The sequence below is a fragment of the Grammomys surdaster genome, unplaced genomic scaffold (assembly GCF_004785775.1).
Source record: "Grammomys surdaster isolate TR1022 unplaced genomic scaffold, NIH_TR_1.0 125947, whole genome shotgun sequence".
Classification (NCBI taxonomy): domain Eukaryota; kingdom Metazoa; phylum Chordata; class Mammalia; order Rodentia; family Muridae; genus Grammomys; species Grammomys surdaster.
Window position 1 is genome coordinate 1,528,669 of NW_021620769.1, and position 25,896 is coordinate 1,554,564.

The window sequence follows — 25,896 nt, forward strand, 5'->3', positions numbered from 1 at the left end:
TAAAATAGCAGAATTTCCAGTATGCAACAGGCTGAAAGAGCGGGAAGGAATATACTTTGTATAAAAATGGGAAGTTTGGTATATGAAAGTTTCTATATTATTTGTCAGCGGAAGAACTGGTGTCTAGAAGGAATGCTGTTTTCCCACACTGTATTATCCTTGATAATACCCACTTTCCTTTTTGTTACTTTAACTAGGGGAAATAAAAGCATCCCTGATGTTCTTCCTCTAGTTGGGACTGCTGCCCTGAAGTGAATGCAGTTGGACAGGAAGCCAGAGACTGAACAGACCACGGCATCGGCTCCCTATCCCCTCTCAGCCTCCCTCTCCAAACCCAGCAGGTCTCTGCTTCCCTCCCCCACCTGCCATCCAGCCATAGGTGAGGAGCCTGGTTAGGACCCTGGCCAACAAGTTTACACTACAGAGATGTCCACAAAGCAGGGAGACCAACCAGCTAGGCCAGAAAGGCCCCAAAGCCTCAGTCATTCTCCAGCAGAGACCTTGCTCTGGGCCATGTTTAACCCATTGTTCCACTCACCACGTCAATATCTCAGTAGAAGACACTATAGACACTCTGGACAGTATGCCCCAAGGTCACTGGGTTTATGGGTGGGTTTGTTGTTTTTTATTTGCTTTTGTTTTTGTTTTAAAGTCATGTCTTTATCCCCATTTAATGGAGAATGTGCCACTTGGCTAATAATGTGTTTAAAACTGCAGGTTCAGTGATAAGGGAGATGGGAGCACAGTGACGCCCCCCACCCCTACCCCAGAGGTTGGCAGAAAGGTGACTCACAGAAGCACCAGCAGGTTAAGAACCTGAGTGGGTGTCCCTGATCACGAGGACCCTGGGTTTTACAGCATGTCACTTGTGCAATAAGAGGTCTTCGGGTGGGAACGTGAGAGAGTGCAAGGGGGGAGGGACGGAGACGGTTCCTGCTCAAATGCCATGCATTTCACTGCTTGCCACTGAACCTGTATTTGAATGACTTAGTAATGCTTAATGTAATTGGGCAACTTTTTTAGCACTTTGGAAAGAGTCATCAATCTTTCTGGTAAATTATAAAAAGTTTTCTGAGTGAGAAAACGTGTGTTTGCAGTTTGTTTGACTTTTTATATTATTATTGTTGTTATTAATAAAGAAGAAAATCTACAGCATTTTTCAGAATCCACCTAGGTAAAATGTTCCCCTAATCTGGTTTGCAGTTTGATGTTTGGGGAAGGATCCATTCTGTAGATCTCCTTCCCCTGAAAACACTAACACCTTTGAGAAAGTCTCCTAGGCAACTTTGGGTTCTTACTGTGCGTTCTCCCAGGAGAGCTGGCTTGGTTTTCCATTTAGTGATGCAGGTAGGGTTCTGAGCACCTTCTCTCTCCTATCCTTTCTTTTCTTTCGTTTTTTTTAACTCCTCATATTATGTTCAGATGATCATACTGTCAAGGTTTGTGTACATTACTGAAAATTTGTATTGTAAAAAGCTTTTGCATTACAAGGCTGTACAGGGTCATTTTGACAGTAACTGGTATTTTCCTCTGCATCTTACGTTGCATTGCCAATTTCTAGTGTATCGAGTTTGGAAGTATAATATACTCTAATTAAAAGAAAAAAGGTTGGCTATACTCTGGCTTCTTCTTCTTTCTTGGTTGCCATCCTTGCCTACTTGTGAAGGCTCAGCGTTTCATTCATCTCTCGTTGTTCTGTTGTCTTTCCACTGTATCCCAGGTTCTCTGAATACAGGGTCCCATGCCAGCGATAATGGTTGCAGAATTCGAGTCTTGAACAGCCGAGGCTATTAAGCACACTGCAACTGTGCAAGACGCTAATGTCTATTAAAGCTGAGAGCATAATGTGTCTTGCAGGACCATGGCAGCTGGCTCCTGCCTGAGCTTGTTTAGGAGCATCTCAGAGTGTTGAGCATCCTTAGCCTCTCCTGCCTGACATCGTTTTATTGACCTCATAGCCAAAGGGAGTGAAAATACAGATGAATCCGTTTGTCTTAATGAAGTTCAGCAACTAGGAGACTTTAATGAGGGGATAGTATATTCTGCAAGCTAAATATAGTCTATACAAGTGCAAGGAGTCATGGTTTGTCAATCAAGGGAAGGTACCCAAGAAATTACCTGAGACCAAAAATGGGAAATGAAAATCATAGTGACTACTAACAATTTTTAATATTCATATTGAAGTTCCATCTCTGAGACCTTACTATGAAGCCAGGGCAACTGATAAAAAGGTATAAAACAGAAGATGAGAATGTTCAAAACTTCCATGCTTATAAATATGGTGTCCTTTGGTTATTTCAAAAACATTGTGAGCCACTTCAGTCTAACATTTAAAGTGATCCAATGAAGTCTTTAATTGTAATTCCACAGAAGAAACCACTGTGGAGACGAGTCATTAACTGATCACTATTTCCATCTTCAGTTTTGCTCAGTAGCTTCAGGTGCAGACATGGCTTTAGTGACCCACTCAGCAGGTTTGTTCAGGGATGCCGAAGCCTTTCTAGAAAATACTGAAGTAAATGTGCCCTGTCCTTAGCATTCCCAGCACAGGCGCCTCTCTGTTTGCTGCACACAGTTTTTTGTTTTACTTTGTTTTCCTAGACACAATAGTTGCTGTATATCTTCTGCGTAACTGAGAACACCTTGCAATATACAGAAAATACACATTAATTTAGAAATCATTTCTCACGAAATGGGCTTCTAGTGAATTTAAGGGATGGTTTAAGAATAGAGTGTTCAGGACAGAAGGTGACAGAAGGGTCACCTCCAAGCCAGCCACTCTTCTGATAGTTAAACCTAGATGCATGCGATAACTGAGCCTGAGCCCATGGCCATGTGTTCTGTGATGTATCTCTGTTCGGTGGCTTGCTTCATGCCTGCCACGAACGTATACCTGACCATTAATCAGAGGCCCTGGTTACTGAGCAATGGTTTGGGATGGAGTGGGGATGCTTAGGCTTGGTGAGTATCAGCCACAGATCTGAATGTAGGTGCATAATGTGATCAGTTTGAAAGAAAAGGGGCACCTGGATGGGTCCCTCGGTGCTCTCAGTCCATGGTGAGGAAGGATGTCCAGTAGCTCAGGGTACACAGAAGAGGGTGGCTGTGAGGAACTTCAGCTATGTCTCCAGCAGACAGAGACTCAAACTAAACTTTTCCTAAGGGCTGCTCAGAACCTGTGAGTGAAATCCCAAGGTAAAGGGGTAGTGCCCATAGAGGTGCAGGCTCCTCTCAAAGGAGCATCAATTGCAAACATTTCAGACACTTCTTAACAACTGCATTAAGTTCCTTCAGAATACAAGAGACCTCCTCAAAAATGGGCTTCATTTCGTGAAGCATCACAATTAGCCAAGTAGGTAACTGGCCTGGGTCTAGAGATATGTTATGACCCCTGCCACCTAAGGAAGCCCATGCTTCCCCTGGTCACAGCCTGAGTGATCACACACTATCCACCAAGACCTCAGCTACTTCTTTTTGAAGTTGTGGGTCTTCTATTCCTAACCCATAGAGAGTTGGATTTGTAAACTGAACAAGACATCAGGTGTTCATGTTGAAAGAAAGTACAGGAGGAGGAAAGCCAATGGCCCTGTCTCCTAGGAATCCTTTTTTTTTTTTAAGGATTACAGACTAATTAGTTCTCAGTTTTCAATGGAACAAGAGCAGAGAATCTACTTTAATTCAAAATGAATCCCCTGATGTCAGATGAGTTTCCACCCTGTTTAGCAGGAATGATCTGGTTATATATGATGTCCAACCAGGAGGGACCGTGCTGTGGAGCTGAAGCTTGGCAATTATACCATACTTATTAACCATCGTAGGAAAAGATGTTGAAGCTACAGCTACGGTTCTTGGCTAAAGTGTTCACCAGACAAGTGTGAGGACCTGGGTTTGAATTCCCTAAAGTAGCTGTGGTAATACATGTCTGTGATCTCTGTGCTCCCACAGAAGGTGGATCCAAAAATCCCCAGAAGCCCAGGAGCTAGCTAGATTGGCACGTGCAATGAGTAAGAGACCTTATCTCAAAACAGAAACCAGTGCCCTTGGTGGTCCTCTGACTATGCACCCACCCGCAGTGCAAAAGAGGTTGAACTAGTTGTTTTGCTGCTCTCTAAGACACCTCCCAACCATAGTTGCCCTGTAAGACTGCATACACTATGACATATTCCAACTCTTTCTAAACAAGAAAAGGCCATTGCAAGACAGAATGCTTGCAAGACAACCAAGGGGGACAAAAGCAAGCCATGGTGGGCTCAGGGATGCAAAAAGGGACTAAAAATATTTTCCTACCCACACCGGAGTTTAAGATGCTTGATACTGTTCTCTTTGGATCGTGCTTCAACTGCCTGAGTCACCATGGGCATGGCTTGGACAGCTTAACCAACCTGTACTTAGTTCATCTTAAATAAGTTAGAAGCAAGATACCCAGGGATGTCAAGACCTTGCCCTCCCCACCCTCCTCCCTCTCACTCTGCCCCTCTTCACTTCCCACCACCCTGCTGCTCTAGCTCCTTCTGGTGACTAATGGGACAACCGAGCTCTCTACCAGGAGTGGCCATATGCTTTCTACAAAAAAAAATATCTTAGCAGGTGTCATGAAGTTATTTTCATTTCAGCTTGATGAATTGTTAAATATTATGACCTGCCCACTTGCTCAAGACTCTCAGTCCACGAACTGCAGGTACATTAGGAAAACTAGCTCCTAGGCACATCCCATGTCTTCACAGGGAAGTGACATCCCATGTCTTCACAGGGAAGTGATACCAGAATGTATGCATACACTAGGATCAAGTCTGTTAGCCTCTTTCCAAACTATCCCAGAAAAATGCACTTCTTCAGAGCCAGAGGAATTCTAGAAAAACATCAGCCATCATCTGGCTTCAATCTTTAACTATGTTTATTCCAACTGCAATTCTTAGTTAAAGATTATAGTTATTGCAATGTGTGCTATATACAACCAGGAAGCCACTCATTTCCTTACATCTCACTTCAAAGCAGAATGTCTGCTAGAATGTTCTTCATGCTACGACTCTGTCCAGAATACATGCACAGCAAACATCCCTATTATCCATCTTTTTACTTATTAGCCTACTACTTACCTGTCCCTCTCTAGATCTACCTATCTGCCTACATCTCTGTTATCTATAGATCTAGATATATTTATTATCCTTTCTCTTGTTCTACCCATCTGTTTATCTGTCTCTATATATAAAAAAAAAAAAACCTCTTAGAGAAAGCTTCCAATCTAAAGGGTCCATGCAGCCAATCATTCCTGTAGACACCTAGAATACAAGCCTTCTGGTGACCTTCATAAGGTTAAGAGTTGCCAGCCCAAGGGAGAGAACAGAGATTATTCACTCCTTTTGCTTATGGCTTTGCCTATGACAAGGGTTGGTTGAGTGGGCCTCTAGGGGCAGCCATAGAGTCAAGGTGCGGAACAATCAGCTATGACTGGCTACCTCTGGTTGCTACAGCAAAGGCTGCAATAAGGAGGGGCTGTAGAGTGGAGAACAAGAGACAGCCAACAGAATCATCATTATTGTACCAAGTGATGTTAGTACTTTAGCTCTAGACAAATGTTGATTCCTCTCCCAACCGGCTGTGTTAACTCTCAGTTCCTCTTTTTCCCACTCATGATGGAGCTGTCAGTTAAGGGCAATGTGGGGTCATGATGCTAAGGATGGAAAAGCCTTCTGTTCATGAGTGGGCCACTAGAACCTCTTTTCTTCTGGGATTTTGTTTGTTTACTTGCTTGCCTGAATTTGGGTCTCTCTGTCTGTCTTGCAGTGCTTATGGGGGAATTCAAGGCCTTTTGTGAAGTAGGCAAGGGCTTTACCACTGATCTAGGACTCTTATTATGGAGTCTGTTTTTCATTTGTTCCATAGATGAGAATTTCCTAGATAATTCCTTTTAAAAAACTACTTGTCAAGGATGTGATCTGCTTCTTGCTTGGGTAGCCTCAGGGAAGGGCTCAGGGGAAGACACTCTCATAGTTGCCTGGGACTAGCATCAAACTCAAGCAAAGGCACCCCGGTGACTCTCACAGGTCCCTGCATACTGTGAAGGGAGTTCTGCAATGCAATCGGGTGGTAGAACCCTGGTTTGGAGTGAAAATATTATCCTTACCAGTCATTTTCTCTGGACATATAATTCCCTCAGAAAAATCTGGGTTGTGCAGAGACTCTCTACTTTCACAGAAAACAGCTAATCAAAAATTCAAATACTCCAGATATAATTAGCAATCCTCGTATCAAAGGCCAATCAGAGAAACATGAACTGATGATGGATGGTCAGATAGATGTCATGGAACATAAAAAATGCATAGAGGATGTGCATAGAGTGAGATAGAAACATAAACTAGCATGTCTGTGAGCAAGTATCCAAAAGGAAGGCAAGCAAGTCTACTGTTCCAGGTCTCATAGGAGAAGACAGTAGTGGTTTCTTTTTTCCTTTTTTCCCCTGTACTGCTGAAAATAAAAGCAGGTTGATGAAAGAGACTAACCTATGAAAAGAATAATTAAGGGTCAAAGAAATCTCATTAATCACAAGACACCCCACTTTCTGTCTTCCCTACAATAAAACAGACAGGCACAGCAGTAGGTCACCACTGTGCTGTATAGGTCAAGGCCCTATCTCTTTATGGGCACCAGACAATAGGTATACAGCAGCACAGGAGTCTGTTACAGGAAGAGGCCGTGGATCTTCTTCAACAAGTAGAATGATAATTTCCTGCTGATGAAGGACTTAACAGTTTGGCTTGTCTGCCTGTGCATAAGAGGCTAAGTATGCACATGCGTGATTTTGTGTTAGAGAATTCTATATATAGAATTCAAAGTTTCCATCCCAGTTGACCGCATTCCAAAGAGAGGCCAAATCTACCCTAACAACCACGTCTCTCCCATTCCTTCCTCTATTCTTCATTTGTTATTTCATGAACAACAAATATGTGCAAAGTTGTGTGCTGGCAACCCAGAAAGAATGGAGATTGTTATGATACATTTCCTATCTTAAAGAATTGCCAACCAATAAAAGATGTGCCTATTTGAAAAACTACATTCTAACACCAAGAAAAAGACACAAAAGATGTTGAGAAATACTGAATTGATAGCAATTAATTCTCTATGTACATGTGTGAGCCTGTATTATACATTCTAAAGTGCAGGGACAAGATCAGGGGTGGGTAATGACGAAGACAATGAATTCTGGGTAGCGGTGGCTCTCATCCCGACATAGAACCCCTATAACACAGAAGTGTGCAGGTTCACGGGAGGGAGGAGGCTCTTTAAGGATTGATTAAAGTGTAAACTGAAGAATACAGAGGGATTTCCTGAGCAGGAATCAAGGGAAGAATGTTCCAGATTGAAAGAACAGCTTGAGCCAAGGCAAGGTGAAAATTGTGGAGTCTGTTGTACTGGGGAAACTACCATGAAACCAAACAAAACCAGCTTGCGAGGGGCTTCGATTCCCGTGTTAAGGAGAACGAACTCTACTCCCTTTCTACTGAAACCTCTCTAGTCAGCGTAGATAACAAAAGGTGCTAAGGACGCTGGGTTGGAGCACAGATTCCTTAACTCCAATAAGGATGGGCCCATCCTCCAAGGTGCTCAAGTCACAAAACTTGACTCCATTTGCCCCCTTGCATGCCCCCTCCCCTTCTCTTCCTCCCTCTTTGGACAGCAAGTCTGTAGAAGTTATGTCTGGTTCTTTTTCCCAGACCCATTCTCCCAGAAATAAGATTACAACTCAAAATATATTTATAAATACCTTGGCCATGTTCTTAGGCTCTTCCCTGACTAGATCATAATTTAAATTATCCCATTTATTCTGATCTACATTCTGCCATGTGGCTGGTTACCTATGCTCAGGTGCGTCTGTATCATCACATCTTCCTGGGCGAATCTCCTGCATGTGCCTGACTCTATCCCAGAATTCTTTCTGCCTCCTAAATGTCCCACTTTCTATTTCTACCCTTTGCTATAGGCCGTAGCTTTTTTAATTGACATGTAATACAATACATAAGATAGACTCTCTAGAAAATCCATTGCAGAGACCTAATTATTTTATTTGCTATCTACTTAACTTTATCCACTCTTTTAAAGGCTGGTTTTTTTTAAAGATACATTTTATTTTATGTGCATGATGTTTTTGTCTACATATATGTATGTGTACCTCTTGTGTGCCTGGTGCCTGTGGAGGTCCGAAGAAAGGGTTGGCTCTCTGAAACTGGAGTTACAGGTGGTTGTGAGCTGTCATGTGAGTGCTGGGAATTGAACCTGAGTCCTCTGCAAGAGCAGCCAGTGCTCTTAACCACCAAGCTATTCCCCTAGGCAAGTCTTTTCCACTCTTAGCATCCTAGAGGGCCTCTGCATGCTCACTAGGTATACCACAATAGATTCTTCTCTCTATGGGACATTCTAGAAAAAAGAATTTACTCCAGTGCTTATAAATAAGTTCACAATCAGGCCTATAGATTCAAAGATGATACTTGAAAACATAATTGATAATTCCTACTGTAACAACTGTTATGACAACAAAGGACTCTAAGGCGGAGCCTTGGAAGATGCCAACTCCAGGCAAGCAGCAACTCTGGAAAACGAGAAGAAACAATCAGAAAAGCCATACTCAAGCACAGAGACCCAGAACAGAGAGAATTCTGAGCAACTTTGCGGAGGGATGAGGACATGTAGGTTGAGTCATGTGCTCTTTACCATGACAATACACCTTGGTGCCCTGCAAGGGCATCATTTCAGCGGCAGATTGGGAACAGACGCCAGATTCTGTTCACTTGAAGAGTAAGTTGGAGGTGAGAAGGCAGGGTTAAGAAGAAAACTCAGCCTTGCAGTAAGTTTGATGGTGAGAGAACCCGCCTCATGCATATCTTCCTCAAACCCCAATCTCTCACCTCCCCTCCTAAACCTTTTCTAGTCCCTACCTTGAACTCCTTCCAGGAGGAAAACCGTCAACTGCTGGCCATAGAACCTCCAGCCATGCTCTACACCAGTTTTTCACTTCTCTTTGGACTAAACTCATCTTTAAAGGGCAGGACGCCTTTTCTGAACCAACCCTGCACTTACTGTTTGCCAGGACCAGTGATCATTAGCCAAAGACATCTCAAGATACAGAGCAGGCTGCAGGGCTAGAGCTCTGTACCATTCCCCCTAGATGCAAAAGTTCAGAGAAAGACAAAACATAAATCAAAGGAGAGGAAGTCGTCTCCTGCCATGGCTACAATTATAAGAATTTCAGGCTGGAAAAGTGGAGGCTTCGCAGGGAATGTGATCGTTTTCTGCAAACAGGATGAATAGAGCCAGAGAGTCCAGACACAGCCTCTGCGCCCAGAATATTAGCTAGCAGCAAAGTCTAGGAGTTAAAAAGATGTCCATGTTGGCTCCCTGGCCTCTCGTCACACTAGCTGAGGCTGATGCAGCCTTCATGGAGAGAGATGAATCTCAAATCATTCTTGGCTACACGCCACTCTGGCTGAAGAGAAGGGGCTTCATCCTCTGGAACGCCCACCCTGGCTGCCACTTCACCAATAGGAGACACATAACCCTCACCAGACAGAATGGGAAGGTACTGTGTTTGGTGAGACAAAAATGAAATAATGTGGTTTTTATTAAGTATCACGTGAAGACTATTAATTCATGCCAGAAACACAAATATAAGCACTATCATGTGGAACGCATTTATTCTGAAGGGACCATCTGGCAGAGCCTTGAAGACCATGCTTTGAGAGGCTGAGCGTATGTGTGTACCTTAAAGTAGCGAATTCAGAGCAAGTCACACTTTCAGGGGCCTGGAGGAAATACTTCACAGTAATGATATTGGGTAGATACTTGTCACCAGTATTCTAGAGGTGAAACTGCTTTTCTAAATGCTATTTTATGAAAACTTAAAATTTTAACACAAGGGGTGGTTATTGCTTCAGAATCTACCTCTCTTAGAATAAAAGGACCCCTTTCTTTGGGAACCTAACCCCAGAGTTGTTTAGTCCCCAACACTGAATGAAGTGGATATGGCAGAACAGGCTGCTAATCCCAGCACTAGGAAGGTAGAGATAGGACACTGATAGCTCATCTTTGGCCACAGAGTGATACGGAGGACAAGTTTGTCTCGAAAAAGAAGGGAAGTGTCAAGATCCGGAGAGTGGGCAGCTACAGTTAACAAAATCTTAATAAAGAGTAGAAAACAACATCCTGTGATTATCAAGGAAATATGTGGTTCTTGTCTGTAAAATATAGCTCTAAAACCCTCATAGAAAGGCCCACCTACTGCCACACTGCCAAGGTGAGCACAGAACACCCAGAGGCCTGCCGTCACATGGTAAGGGCAGAGATCCTACTACACTGAGGCAGTGTGTAGTGGAGAGACGGGAGAGAAGCCGCAGGACAGGGTGAGCATTATGAAGAAAGGCAGAACCTGCCCAGGCACCTGAGGCCGTGGTAAAGTGCTGGCCTACGCTGCCGCTCAGCATCAGGTCTGAGTCCAAGGCCCGGGAACGCCACAGTTCTGTGTAGATGTCTGTGGCCCATGTTACCACCAAGGGCCATATGGGCATCTCAGGTAAGAGCTACCGCCTGGGTTTTGCATGCCTCACTAGCTAAGGCACTGAGGAGAGCTCATCCCACCCGTCACCTGGGCAGCACAATAGAGCTGGCCCTGGTAAGCGGATGGTGAAGGTGCATGACGGGAGAGCTGCCCCTGGGGACCTGCATGGGAGAGCTGGCTTGCCATGCAGCAGCAAGGGAGTGGAAGAGATGGCCCCACCCCCTTGTTGCCCCTGAGGCAGACAGGAGAGCTGGCTGTGTCCCTTGTCACTCACTAGGAAAGTGGCCCCACACTTTGCCTGAGAAGCACAGTAGAGTCAGCCCCAAGGATGTGAGACCAGGAAAACTGGCCCCTTGCCCTGCTGGCTGGGCACTTGATTGAGCTATCTCCTCTTTTCACTGGGGCAGTGTTAGAGAGTTTGCCCCTATGACATGAGTCGGGAAAAGCTGGAAGGCTGACCAACTCAGCCACCACCCAGGCCCAGATCCAGGGCTTTGAGCTGGCCCACCCAAACATCTACTCTATCTATGACCTGCTTGAGCATGTGCAGGGGCTGGTCCTGCAGATCCAAAGCTGCAGGATCTCCATGACACAGGGCAACACCAGGATAACTGAGAGGAGCCCTGGTAAGGAACCAGTATTGATAGTCTAGCAGAAGCCAGAGGCCTCGAACTAACCCAATGACTCATTGCAAGGAACATTTTTGCAAGTGAAACTGTTTGGGCAAAAGGGTATACTGTGTGACACACTGACACACTGTGACACACTGTGACACACTGTGACACACTGTGACACACTGCAGTGGCCATGGAGAGATGGTTTGTTTGTTTGTTTATATCTTCTTGGTGGGGGAGGTTGCAAGGGCAGAGGACAGACATAGAGGAAAGGGGAGAAGAGTAGGATTGGGGTGCATGATGTAAAATTCACAAAGATTCAATAAAAAGTTAAAAAAAAAATCCTAACCCTCAGACTTAGGCAGCCAAGATGGTTCAGAGAAGTAAAAGTTCTTGTGACCACTTTAGTTCAATTCCTTCCACTCACGGTGAAAGGGAGAAAAACTCCCACAAGTTGTCTTCTGACTTCTGCACAAGCACCATGGCTCCTGTGCAATCTCCTACACATAATTAAAAATCTAAAAAATATTAAAACCTCACACTGTCACATTTTCTTTTCAGAAACAAGCAATGAGTTGGAACACATTTATCTGGGTATAAGGAGAAGAATCCTTATATTCCAGAAAGGCAATGCTGAGAGAGGTTTGCTGTGGCGACCTCAGCCCCGTAAGATCCAAGTGACCCGTGTCACCTGCTGTCTGTCAGTGTCTGGGGACTAATGAGCTTCAACTTACTTGACACTTCTGGTTCCATCGGCTCAGAGATCTGTTGTTGGCTGAACACCAGGTCAACGGTTCACTTTTCCAAAGGACCCTGCCATGGTGTCACACCCATACATCCTTCGTGATGGAGGGACCTGTAGTCAGAATTTGGTTTCTTTAAAAACCCAGTTACATTATGTGGGTGTCTTTTTGTTTTAATCCCGGGTGTGGGATAGGAGACTGTTTCATAGCAGGTCACTATGATTTCTCTCCTGCACTAGCAGGGGCATGATCTTTGCCAGCTGCTGATAGTTTAATTCTGGGGACTCTAGAGAGGGATAAATGCCAGAGCCCAGTGGGCCTGTGGTGGCTGCTGCTCCCCTTGCTACTGATTCCTGTTGGTCACTGCTGGTTCCTGCTGGTTCCTGTTGGTTCCTGCTGGTTTCTGCTGCTGCATCTGCTGTTGTGTTTGCTGGCTTGCAGGGTTGCTGGACTGCTGAAAATCGGATTTGTCCTTCTTTCTCTTCTACCTAATGTTGGGGGAGTCAGGTGGGATTAGAGTGGAATAAGAGCTAGAAAGGTGGTAGATAAAGGAACCCATGCAATAGCAAAAAAAAAAAAAAAAAAAAAAAGTCAATGAGGACCTAGAACAAATTGAACAAATTCCTCAGTGTAGAAGAGTAGGCATCTAGAGAGGTCAGCAGAGCTTGACCTTGATTGTCAGCCTGTTCAGTCCTTAGTTCTGCTTTGGCCCATAAAGACTAGAAAGCGCACACACACACACACATACACACACACACACACACACGCTCTACCACAGTATATAAAGTCATGCAGGCAGGACCACACTAAACAGCACTAAATACTAACCAGGCTACAGTGGGACCTGAGAAAACCCAATTCCATTTCCTCATTGTACTAAAAAAACAAACGTACTGGTGTGGACTTCTCACCCCAGTCCTCAGAAGGTTGGGGCAGAAGGATCAAGAGCTCCAGAACAGCCTGGGTTAGAGCGTGAGACTCGGAAGAAAGTAGCCTGGATACTAACATAAGAGACAAGTCATGAGAGAAAGGGATTTGCTTAATAGTAAAACCAGAAACAATTATGTATACAACTCACATTAACCCAAAGCAGTCTTGGAGATCAGTCTCAACATTAAACCACAAAACAACTGTCTCAGGTACACATTATACATCATATATAGTATATATTTTATGAAATATTACATGACCAATTCAAGTCTTTGTCCTCCATGAAACACCAAAGGGAAGAGAACATTTTAATATGCATTCAAAGGTTTTTTTTTTTTAATTGGCAGAGGGCTGGAGACAGCTCAGGGGTCAAAACACTTGATGCTCTTGCAGATGACTAGAATTCTGTACCCGGCACCCACATCATGGTGACCCACAACTCCTTATAACTCCAGTTGTAGGATTTGACACCTTCGGAGTCCTTCCTAAACACTGCAAACACGTGAACATTCAAATATACGTGCAAACATTCATATGTACATGTAAAACATTTTTTAAAAATCTTCTTTAGCTTTTTTTTTTATTAAACAAAAATCTTTCCCATGATTGATTGTTCTCCTTTTCTCTACAACTACGCAGAATGCTTCCCTGCACTCAGTCCACAGTCCCTCCCCACTGCGCAGGACTTTATGACATAGATCAATGTAACTTTCTGGTTCCTTCCTCCTAAACCAAAATCCTCGTCAAAGGCAAGCCCAAGCTCTCAACCTGAAAGAACCTATTAGTCCCAAGGGAAATAGACTTCCAAAATCAACAGGCACACATCATTCTCATGAAACTCCAGAACACCGAGAAACAGACACAGTCCTTCAAGGTGCAGCAGGATTCTGAGAGACTCTTTACAAAGGGTGAGACTCTAGTCAACAAAGACTGTTTATTAACCATAGAAGCTTCCAGAAAACAACCAGACATGGGGTAGAAATATTCAGAAAAAAATAAATTCCAATGAATTGATTACCTTCTCTCCACTGTCCTACAGAGAAGGAGAGAGAACAGGAGCAAACCTACTCCAGCAAGAGTAGTGAACCTGGGGCTGAAGAGATGGCTTAGCGGTTAAGAGCACTGACTGGCTCTTCCAGAGGCCCTAAGTTCAATTCCTAGCAACCACATGGTGACTTACAACCATCTGTAATGGGATCTGATGTCTGCTTTTGATGTATCTGAAAATACCTACAGTGTACTCATACATAAATAAACCTTTAAAAAGGAAGAAGAATGAACAGCAGCAGGCTGTTAGAGCGGGGAAGGATTATGGTTTTTATTTTATTTTATAATTAGAAAACAATCTTTTCTTAAAGGCTAGGGAGAAAAGGTAAGAAAATACAATTTAATTCTCTACTTTTATTTCTTTCCACTTTTGCTTTGTACAATATGTCATTACTACTTATAAAATGCTTTCAGATAGTTGGTAGCCGGAATGACAGAACCCACAAAAAATGTGTTTTAAGGGGGAGCCATATTTGGAAAAAATATTTCCCCGTTACGACTTAGAAATGCAGTCCCTGATTCTGACCATATGCTTCTTGGTGGAAATTGTCTGACTTCTGTCTGCCGTCAGGACAATGTCAGTGAGTCTGGGGAAAGCCAGCTGCAGAGAAACAATTTTTTTCTCCCAACAACTTGGACTAGCTTCTGGATTGATTGGCAAGCGTAAAAATAAGAATCAAAAAAATTCAGACCATCTGATATACTCAAAAGAGACTGGATGTCCATGAAGTTGGTGGTCCTAAGGACTGTCCCCCCGAGGTGTGGATGTCTGTGAAGTCAGTGGTCCTGAGGACTGTCATCCCCAGGTGTGGCAGAGAGGCTTTGGCACTGCCCAGGAACTGTCTATGGAGGACCTCAGGCTGCAACCAGGTTTCTGTTGAGAAATTCACAGTGCACATGTCTATGTCATATGCCATGAATTTAAGGCTTGGAATCTCTCACTTGAGCCTTTACACCATCCCTCGTGTGTGCCAGAAAAAGAAGAGCTGCCAAAAAGCAGACATTTTCCTGTCTCTAAAAATAAAACTCTGGCAATGTTTCATGCCCTCTGTGCCAAGACCTGGTCCTACGCAGGATAAACAATAGATGACCAAGTCGACAGGAGGCAAACACTGGCTCTATAGCAGGCCTGTGTCTGGCAGGACATGCTTAGGCCAGAGCATTTGTAGCTGTAGGCCAGGGGGCCCGTATCTCCACCCGAATGGTGGACAGCTGCTAGCTCCAACCCAGGGTCATGTGTGGCCAAGAGGGAAGGCCTCCAATTATACTAGAGGTTTTGTCTCAACTGAGGTCACAGAGTCCTCACCAAATCCTGCCCTCAGAGCTCTGGAACTGAGTGTAGGCCGCTGGATTGGTGTAGGGCAGAGGGAACTCCTGAGGGGAGACAGCTTCCCATGCATCTACCTGCTTTGTCCACTCACCTGTCAAGGCCCTCCAAGCCTAGCTGAGAGCCCTGGTGCGTGACAGCAGGCCCAACAAACCACCTTAATGGAAGAATACTATCCTAGCAACTAGCTTCCCCATCTTAATTTCGTCTCTCAATTCTTCAAATGCTCCAGGAGTACACATTCAAGGGCCTGTGCCTTGTCATCATGGTTTAAGTCCACCCTACATCAGTAACTTGTATCTTTGCTTCTTTGGGGATTTAGGAGGGCTGAGAGGAGAGGAGCAGACCTAAATATAGCAAATATTCAGAGGCATAATCACCCCATAAACATGCTTCAGAGCGACAGAGCACAGGGCTGATCCAGATGACAGATGTCAGTCACCCAAGTGTCACATCTTAAAGAAAGCTGAATGGGCTCATTCTCCAACAGGACTGAAATGACGCCTGTCCACACTATAAATATTTATGAAGTCATCATTCTTAGACTGTAGTTTTTCCATGTAGGTTGCCTTTGATGACAAAGTTAGGCAGAGATTTCCCTGAAATTTTGGAATAGTCAGCAGAGCTTGTTTGGTGGGTATTTCACAGAATGGGAAAGAGGAAAAGGCAAAAAGCCTTCCAGTCTGTGTGGCTTCTACATGTGGAAACCTCATTTACGTCAGTCAGAGCTCATTCTCATTCAAAACGTGACAGCCTTCTCTGGAGTGAGGAATGCCAGCAGGAACTCAGTTCATTTGGTTCTACTCACAAAAAGGTAATGGAGAGAGCCCAGACTGACCCTTGTCACCCAATTCTAAGCCCCCCTACCACCCTGCTAGGAGAGACCTTCACACTCTTAGCCTGTCTCTTAGTAACAGGAAAGAAAAATGTGCACCTCACTCCATCACTATGCTCATTTAAAAAGAATTCTCAGAATGTGTGGATGTCTGCCTGGGTGTCTCCCTGGGTGTCTATACCCAACCCTTCCCTTGAGCTAGTTGCCCCTTTCTTCGTCGGAATGGCACCCAGAACCGCCCCCTTCATCATTGGCAAGCTTTTCTGCTTTCTGCTCCCAGGAGCAGCCTTACACCTCGCCCCCTCCATCCAAGGTTCTTCAGCCATCCTAGAGACTTACAAATCCCAACACACACACACGCGCGCACACACACACACACACACACACAGAGAGAGAGAGAGAGAGAGAGAGAGAGACAGAGACAGAGACAGAGAGAGACAGAGAGATAGAGACAGAGAGAGACAGAGAGACAGAGAGAGACAGAGAGACAGACAGTTCTTGCCACTTTAAAACCCACAGGTTGTTCATCCCCTGAAGGCAGCAGTGCACTTGGCAGAGCCTGCTAAGCTAAGCCTGCCTCTTCCTGGAGAAAAGGGTGGCATTTTGCCTAGGATGTGTTCTCCAAACCTCAGGGTAGCCCTGGCCCCGTCATGTGGATCTGCCCCTCAGGGAAGAGTTGCTGATCCTCTGGCTCCAGCCTGGGAAGCCTTTTTCCGTAATGATCCGTTTTACAAAGTGAGTCACAGGCTGCCTTGACCACCCTTATCAGGGGAGGCCAGGGCTGCCATGTATGGTCTGTACTCAGTGCCACCCACCTCTCATGTCACTCCTACATTTTGCCAGGACAGCCTGAGTCATAAAACTCGGCACATTCCTTGGGCCTTGGACCGTCTTTCCTTGTTACTACTTTGCCTTTGTTTTACAAAGCACCTGGTTTCATTTTAAAATCCCAAATAAAATCGCCCGGCCAGGGTGGGGGTGGGAAGAGAACAGAAAGAAAGCAAAGAAAAAAATAGGGAGGGAGGGAAACCTAGGCTGGTGGTGGAGACGAGGAAAAGGAAGACCCTGGGAAAAACAGGACGCCACAAGTTAATTCCCTTTGCCCAGCGTCCCTTTCTCTGCCTGGAAGAGCGGCTGCCTGGTCCCCGGCCATGGCCATTGCTTCCCAAGCCCCTCCTTTTTCCAGTCTCCTCAATAAACGGACTAATCTTTGATAAACCCAAAGGAGCTTTCCAAATGCAGCACAGTCCTTAACTCGGCCTGTCTCCTTTATCTTGTACTATAAACCCTAATTCACTGTGTGAGTCAGTATTTTTCCATAAGCTAACTTTTTGTTCTGTCCTGTTTTTTCCTATGGGGGTAGGGGGAGTCAGGGAAGAAGGCATGCAGTCTGCGTAGAAGGCAGACTCAGCCCTCCCGATGTGGCTGGTCACACTGAGTTTCTGTGGCCAGGTTATTTCTGTAAATTTGTCTGTAAAGCTGTTGACATTGATTTTTAGAATGGAAACAGAATTCTAACAAACTCTGGCTTGCATGTGGCAAAACTGAGCACTAGGCCATTAAGAACGCCTTGCCATGGATAAGTGCATTCTTAGGAGTGGCGAAGCGCAGTCACTGGGGCATGGTCCTTGGGTGCCAGCCTGGGCGTCTGCCCAGAGGTCCCCTCGCTCTGCTAGCGCAGGGCAGACTTTTGGAGGCTCCGGAGTGGCCCAGGGCTGCATTTTCAATGCACACAGTTCTGGAGAGTTTAATGGAAACCACATGAAGGGTTCCCGGGACGCAGACCAGATGGCTCCCAGCGAATGTGTTTAGCCCAACCTGGGGCTAAAGGAAAAATATAATAAGGGCTGGGTCGTGGTGGGGTGGGGCACGGCTAGGGAGTTAGGGTGCGACTTTTGTGTTTTCTGTTCAACAGGAGCCGTGGGTTGGGGTGCAGGCTGGATCGGGGCCCCAAAGCGCCGGGTGGCAGAGGAATGGCTGCCAGCGGGAGGGGACTATTCTGTGGCCTTGCTCCTCCTTTGCCAGGTCCCTTGGCGGCTTTCCGGCAGGGCAACCACAGGGCTGCGTGGGGACCCCCGCCAGGGCAGACGCAGAGGGAAGAGGGAGGCCCATGGGCGCCGCGGAAGGCGGAGCCGGCAGCGAAGCCAGTTTTCCCTGAGTGGAGGGAAACCCTGCCTGCTGAGGAGGCTCTTCTCTTCTGGGTCATAGCTCAGGGGGAAACAAAAAAGTCTTTCTCTGAAGTAGAGCACAGGCTGCATAACTCTGGAGCCCACCAAGGTGGAGGTCATGCTATCATTTGTGAAGTTCTTACAGCAGAATGTAAGCCTGGGCACTTATTGTAAAGGAACATTAATCATATTTGTGACAAACTCGCTTCCCCATCAACACACACGCACACGCACATGCTCGCATGCGCACACACAGTCAAGAACGAGGGATGAAGCCCAGGGAAGTGTCTAACAAGGTCTTCCCTGTGTGCACACCCCACCAAGGCCTCCTTGGAAGTCCTGTCTTAATGGGTTAACACAGAAACCAGGGTCCTAGGTCTGTGGTTTCTTTCTTGAAATCACTTGAATTTCCGCCCTGAGCTTCCACTGGTATTGGAGGAGAATCGATCCGTCTCTGAGTCCTCCGAGGAGGCAAACTTGCTTTCATAATCCCATTGTCGCTGAAGCTGGAGGGGGAAAAATGGTCCAATTGTCAACACCCGCTCATCCACAAAGGTCACTGTTCCCACAGAAATGGGAATTAAATTGCCTCTTTCAAACCAGACATCATTCATGAGCAGGGGCTGGCATCGTTTCTGCATTTTCTTCCATCTTAAAAAAAAAAGTAAAATAAACCCTTTTCTGTTTCATATATTGCACCTCAGTCAAGAAGGACAGATCAATAATCAAGACAGATTTAGAAAGGCAAGAATTCTAAGAATCGCTAACGACTCGGTCTCTTGCCTACAGCTCTCTTATCCTCCTTCCCTGATGAGAACCCTTGCCCACGTTTGCCCACTTCCAACCAGTCAGGCAATCCTGGGTGTGAATTCTCTGCTTCTCAGTCCTACATCATGACCTTCTTCAAGTCAGATCCCAAGAACACGAAGAATTCAGGAGCATTTCCAACAGAGCCAACGGAGCTTGTCACCAAGCAAATGTTTTTAAACGTGAGAATTTTGGCTGCCTGGCAGGAGACGGACAATTCTGAACCTGGTGGCTTTCACATCTTCCCCTAAAATATCAGTATCTGTTTTAAAATGTTTTAAATGTGGGGGATGGAGGGACGGCTGCTCTTCCAGAGGACCCAGGTTCGATTCCCAGCACCCACACTGTGACTCATATCCATCTGTAACAGGACACTGGAGCCTTCTGCCTGGGAGGACATCGGGTACAGACATCGGGTACAGACATACATGCACATATAAAAAATGAAAATATTAAACTTTGCTTTACTCATAAAAACTCAAAGCTTTGGTTTTGGTCAGGATTTAGGCTCAGCATTACACAGACAACTCCCCTAAATTTATCGAATGTGACAGGAAAAGAGGAGGGGGATGGGGAAATAGTTTTGGACTGTTAGTACATCACAAACGAATGTATGAAAATAGATTTAGGGGATGGGTCAGGAGAGGAAGACAAGTGTCCCTCAGCACAGCTCTGACACTGACTGACAATGAAATTGCCTGGCACCAGAGCATCTCCATGCAGCAAGAGCGAATTATTTAATTGTAGTTAATCATTCCCTCAGACAACTCCCAGGAGGAAGCTGCCACCAACACACTTTCAGGAAATCATCTTCCTTTCCCAGAAGTGAGCCCCCTCCCCCAGCAGAGAAGCAGGTCCATGACTAAATGCACGGGAACTTTCTATAGACCCACAGCCCCTAGCCTGCAGCCTGCCTTCCAGTGCACGGGCATTCACTAGGTGCTAAAGCAGGTGCTTCATTTCAGAAGGCTACCATTAAAATCAGCTTAGCTGTCTGGGACCCAAGGAAAGCTGTCCAACCCTGCCCTGTTAGCTAAATTTGCCAGGTTCCTTTGGTGTCCCAGACCAGCCTCTTCAAAGTGACATATGTGTCTAATTGGTATTCTTGTGACAATCCTTAGGTGCTACTTGAATAACATTAAAAAAAAAATTTACTGACAAACTTACATTTTCTCCCTAACACGTGTAACTAGCATACCAAACTTACAACATCACACATTCAATTACTTAGCATAAAGCTGACTTGTTTAAATTCAACTTAAAGAAGGGCTCTAATAAAAACTGTGGAATAGCAAAAGAATATTGTTTTATTTTATAATAAATGAAGTTAGTAGGGCACATAGAAGAAACAGCTTTTCTTTTCTTTTTAATTTATTTTCCAACACTCCCTGCCAGAGAATTGTGTGAGAGCCTCTGTGTGTGTGTGGGGGGGGGGGGTGTCTTTGTGTATGTGTGTGTGTATCTGTGCTCATGTGTATATGCATGGCTTTGTGTGTGTTATGTGTGCATGTGTGTGTGTTTGTGTGCCTGTGTGTGTTCCTCTGTGTGTGTTCCTATATGTGCATGTTCATGTGAATGTGCATGCTCATGTGTGTGTGTGTGTATGTTTATGTATTCATGTGTGTATGTGTGTTTGTGCGGGTTAATATGTGTTCCTGTGTGTGCCTGTGTGTTCATATGTGTGTGCACCGACTAGTGTGTGTGTGTGCCTGCCTCTGAGCGTTTGCATGCCTATGTGCATGCATCCCTGTGCCTGTGTGTGTGTACACAGGTACCTGTTCATGCACATACGTGTGTGTGTGTGTGTGTGTGTACACAGGTACCTGTGCATGCACATGCATGTGTGTGTGTGTGTTTGTGTGTACACAGGTACCTGTGCATGCACATGCGTGTGTGTGTGTGTGTGTGTGTGTGTGTGACTATGTATGCATGTGCTTATAGAGATCAGAGAACAACCACACTCGATTGTCAGATGCCATCTATCTCATTCCTTAAGACAAGGTCTCACTGGCCTGGTGTTTGTACAGTCAGTGAGGCTGGGTGGCCAATGAGCCACAGGGCTCCCTTTACCTGCCTCTGCTTCCTCAGCACAAGGAGTTCCTAGCTGGTGCCACTAGGGCCAGCTTTAATCTGGGGATTGACCTCAGGTTGCCTGTGTTTCCAAGGCAAGGTCCTCCTGCCAGAATTCTAAGGCATAAAAGAGACCTTGTTTTAACATCCTGTTTTAAAGTACTGGGATTTAAGAAGGTCTGACCAGGCCAGTAAGAGTCCTGGTCAGGGAAGGCTGTATCAGGAAGAGTGGGGACAACAGACACTGGGACACTCAGCACCCAGGGTGGGTCCCCAGCAGGCAGGATGCATCTATGACAATAGATGACTCCATGACGGGAGCTCCCATCCCCAAAGCCTGTTTCCTAAACAACCGACAGGACAGATCTGGACCTGAAGTATTCGGAGGCCCCCCTTATCAGGACAGCCCACCTTTCAGCAAATTATAAAGGAAGGGCTGTTCTTATGCAGACACTAAGCACCCCTACACCTCGGCACACGCACCCTGCAGATACACTCAGGCCCAACAGGTACCGAATGGCAAACGAAGCAAGTTTCTCACTTGTTTCAGCAGGTTCTTCCCTCTGTTCCTGTAATTCATAAGGAGCTCAAAGCCTGGCTTTTTGGGCTGCATACCTAGAATGAAGAAGATGACACATTCAATGCCTAAGAGCTTTAGATGAGTGAAGTCTACTGCAAATAAGGAAACTGACTGGCATTTTGTTTACTCTCCTGAGGGCTGAACCTGAAGTCTTGCACATGGCCAGTACAGAGTCCTCAGCACTCTGTACTTCTTTCTCTCTAGATTTGATGGTGGTTTGTTTTTTATTTTGAGACAGGGTTTCACATAGCCTTAGTTGGCCCTGAACTTCTGTCCTGATCCTCCTTGCCTCAGCCTCCCAAATGCCTTTTTCTTTCTTCCCCTCTTCTCCCCTCCCCTCCCATCTCCTCTTATCCCCTCTCTTCTCCTCTCCTCCTTGCCCCCCTTCCTTTTCTCTCTAGATAGTTTCTTATTGTGTAGTCCTGGCTGGCCTGTAACTGATCACATAGACCAGGCTGGCCTTAAACTCACAGAGACTGGCTAGCTTCTGCCTCCAGAGTGCTACGATTAAAGGTGGGCCAAGGCTTCACTTGAAATTCGCAGACATTCTGAAGCACTTTTTAAATCAGTAGTTTCAAACTCTCCCTCAGGCTCCCCCAACTGCAGCAGTAGCTGTCCCCACAAGGCTTATTCTCAGAGCAGCTGAAAGGCAAATGTGTCGGCTGCATGTTCCACCCCTGTCATATCTGATTCTACTTTCTCTGCTGCTAAGACTCATAAAATGAAGTGGCAATGCGGGTGTCAGCAGGAGGCTTTATTAAATGGCCTCTGACCCTGGAAAGCATGAAAACAGCAGAAGGAGGTAACAGTCAAAATAAAAACTGCAAGTGGATAGGAACAGCAACTTACTGGGGGACATACGGAGACCTCTGTAAGCTAGATATGTTGGACAAGGGACTTCAGAACCCCAGACCTGGTGTGCCTGGAGAAGAGAGAATTAGGAATTAATACCAAACAAGCCAGGTACAATGATACATAGCTAAGATCCCAGCACTGGGAGGGCTAAGACAGGAAGAACCTGAGTTTGAGACCAGCCTGTGATAAACAACAATGTTATATCCCAGAAGAGACAAGAGAAGCCAGAACTGGCTGAGAAGATGGGTCTGTGTGTGCAGTGCTCTGAGCTCAGCTCCACAGCACCCACATTAAAACTGTAAAACACAAAACGCCACCACCACCACCAACAACACCATCAACAACAAAACCACAGAGGGTTATCTATAACCGTGGTGCTGGGGATAGGGCAGAGAGTGGGGCAGGTGAACAGACACAGGCCACCGTAGAGTTCAGTGAGATCTGAATTTGGTGAACAACAATAAGGTGAAAAAGAATAGAGCAGATGCCTGTGTCAATTTCTGGCCTCTACACACACATGTGCACCTGTACACACTCCTACACCATACACACATTCAACAACAACAAAACTGTCTCACAAGAATAAACAAGTAACAACATTCTTTTATCAGTTGTTTCCCCATCCTTATTGAAATGCCATTTCAATACTGTGATCAGAATCTCCTCTACCAGGCAATAACAGTAAAATGAAAAGACAAAACTTGGAAAGTACTTATAGCTGAGGCTAAGCAAAGAAGTCTAATCCTAATACATAAATAGTTTATTAAAATACCTTTAAAAACTATCCCAACAAAAATATGGACAACAGCAATACACAGTCACATTTCACTACTCATGGATTCCATATTTATGACTTCACCTATTTCATAAATCTGTGTCTAACCCCCAGGTTAGCACAGCACTTTTGAGGTCACTGAGCAGTACGCACAGGATGGGGACACTGGAATCACCTGCCACGTGCACCCATTCCATTTCTTGGTGTCCTTTATTCCATGAACTGTACATTTTGTATTTTTCCTTTCTAAGCTTACTGTGCTTGATAAAATGCTATTCATGAGAGTAATTCAGAGGACAAAGTCTATACTGGACTTTTTTTGAGATTTTATTAATGCAATATCTTTATGTTAGCCTTAGGCAGACTCTTTGGACAAGGAAAAAAAGCAGCAACATTCTTCACCCAAACATCTTAAGAGTGATCACCAGAGTTCAAATCACCCTCTGCACCAATGTCTTCCATATTCCTACTAGGATGACCCATTAAGTCCCACTTAAAGTACTTCATGGCTTTCTAAATCCAAAATCCCCAAATCCACAATCAAAAAAAAAAAAAAAAAAGGCCTAGCTTCTCACAACAATACCATCCCCTGGTACCAACTTCTGCCTTAGGTTCTCCATTGCTATGAAGAGACACCATGACCAAGGCAAGTCTTTTTTTTTTTTTTTTTATTGGATGATTTATTTACATTTCCTATGTTGTCCCCTTACCCCATCCCCCACCACCCCCTCGGAACCCCCAATCCCCTCGCCCCTCCTCCTTCTTCTCTGTGGATGTAACCTCTATCTACACCCCCCCACTCCCACCTCCCCACCCTCAAAATTCCCACCCCCTGGGGCATCCAGCCTTCATGAGGTCAAGGTTCTCTTCTTCCACCTATGCCCAGCAGGGCCCTTCACTTTTACATATTCAGCTGAAGCCCTGGATCCCCCCCTAAGTGCTCCCAGGCTGGTGGTTTAGACCCTGGGAGCTGTGGTTGGTTGGTATTGTTGCTCTCCTCATGGTGCCACAAACCCTTTCAGCTCCTTCAGTCTTCACTCTAACTCCTCCATTGAGAACCCCATGATCAGTTCAATGGCTAGTTGTGAGCATCTGCCTCTGAATATGTCTGACTCCTGAAGGCCTCTGAGGAGATATCCATATCAGGCTCTTATCAGCATGCACTTCCTGTCTTCCACATCAGCATCTACCTTTGGTGATTGCACATGGGATAGATACTCAGGTGGGGTGGTCTTGAGACGGCCCCTCCTTCAGTTTCTGTCCCTCACTTTGTCTCCATATTTGCTCCCTTGAGTATTTTGTTGCTCCTTCTAAGAAGGACCGAATCACCCTCACATGGTCTTCCTTCTTTATGGGCTTCATGTGGCCTGTGAGTTGCATCTTGGGCATTTCAAGGTTCTAGGCTAATATCCAATAATCAGTGAGTGAATACCATGTGTCTTCTTTTGTGATTGGCTTACCTCACTCAGGATGATAATTTCTAGTTCCATCCATTTACCTAGGAACCTCTCGAATTCATTGTTTTTAATAGCTGAGTAATACTCCATTGTGTAAATATACCACATTTTTTGAATCCATTCCTCAGTTGAAGGACATCTGGGTTCTTTCCAGCTCCTGGCTATTATAAATAAGGCTGCTATGAACATAGTTGAGCATATGTCCTTGTTATATGTTCGAGCATCTTCTGGGTATATGCCTAGGAGTGGTATAGCTGGATCCTCGGGTAATGCTATGTCCAATTTTCTGAGGAACCGCCAGACTGATTTCCAAAGTGGTTGCACCATCTTGCAGTCCCACCAACAATGGAGGAGTGTTCCTCTTTCTCCACACCCTCGCCAGCATCTACTATCACCTGAGTTTTTAATCTTAGCCATTCTGACTGGTGTGAGATGGAATCTCAGGGTTGTTTTGATTTGCATTTCCCTGACGACTAAGGATGCTGAACATTTCTTTAGATGCTTCTCGGACATTCGAGTTTCTTCCGTTGAAAATTCTTTGTTAAGCTCTATACCCCATTTTTTAATAGGGTAATTTGGTTGTCTGGAGTCTAATTTCTTGAGTTCTTTGTATATATTGGATATTAGCCCTCTATCAGATGAAGGATTGGTAAAGATCTTTTCCCAATTTGTTGGTTGTCGTTTTGTCCTATTGACAGTGTCCTTTGCCTTACAGAAACTTTGCAATTTTATGAAGTCCCATTTGTCAATTCTCGATCTTAGAGCATATGCCATTGGAGTTCTGTTCAGGAACTTTTCCCCTGTGCCCAAGTATTCGAGGCTTTTCCCCACCTTCTCTTCTATTAGTTTCAGTGTATCTGGTTTTATGTGGAGGTCCTTTATCCACATAGACTTGAGCTTTGTACAAGGGGATAAGAATGGATCAATTTTCATTCTTCTACATGTTGTCTTCCAGTTGAACCAGCACCATTTGTTGAAAATGATGTCCTTTTTCCACTGGACAGTTTTAGCTCCTTTGTCAAAGATCAAGTGACCATAGGAGTGTGGGTTCATTTCTGGGTCTTCAATTCTATTCCATTGATCTTCCTGCCTGTCTCTGTACCAATACCAGGTAGTTTTTATCACTATTGCTCTGTAGTACA

The 25,896-nt window shown here is 45.1% G+C and overlaps 1 protein-coding gene across 1 annotated transcript in view; it reads right to left on the bottom strand.

Moving 5' to 3' along the window:
* Nucleotides 1-18,381: 18,381 nt before the first annotated feature.
* The window catches only part of CUNH4orf51 (chromosome unknown C4orf51 homolog), a 35,083-nt gene continuing 27,568 nt past the window's right edge, over nucleotides 18,382-25,896 (bottom strand). The window contains exons 4-6 of the mRNA XM_028753383.1: nucleotides 22,517-22,589; nucleotides 21,629-21,702; nucleotides 18,382-18,716 (exon numbers count right to left, since the gene is read on the bottom strand). Of these exons, the coding sequence (XP_028609216.1) occupies nucleotides 18,609-18,716; nucleotides 21,629-21,702; nucleotides 22,517-22,589 (255 nt within the window). The 3' untranslated portion in view covers nucleotides 18,382-18,608. The remainder of the gene's footprint in view (nucleotides 18,717-21,628; nucleotides 21,703-22,516; nucleotides 22,590-25,896) is intronic.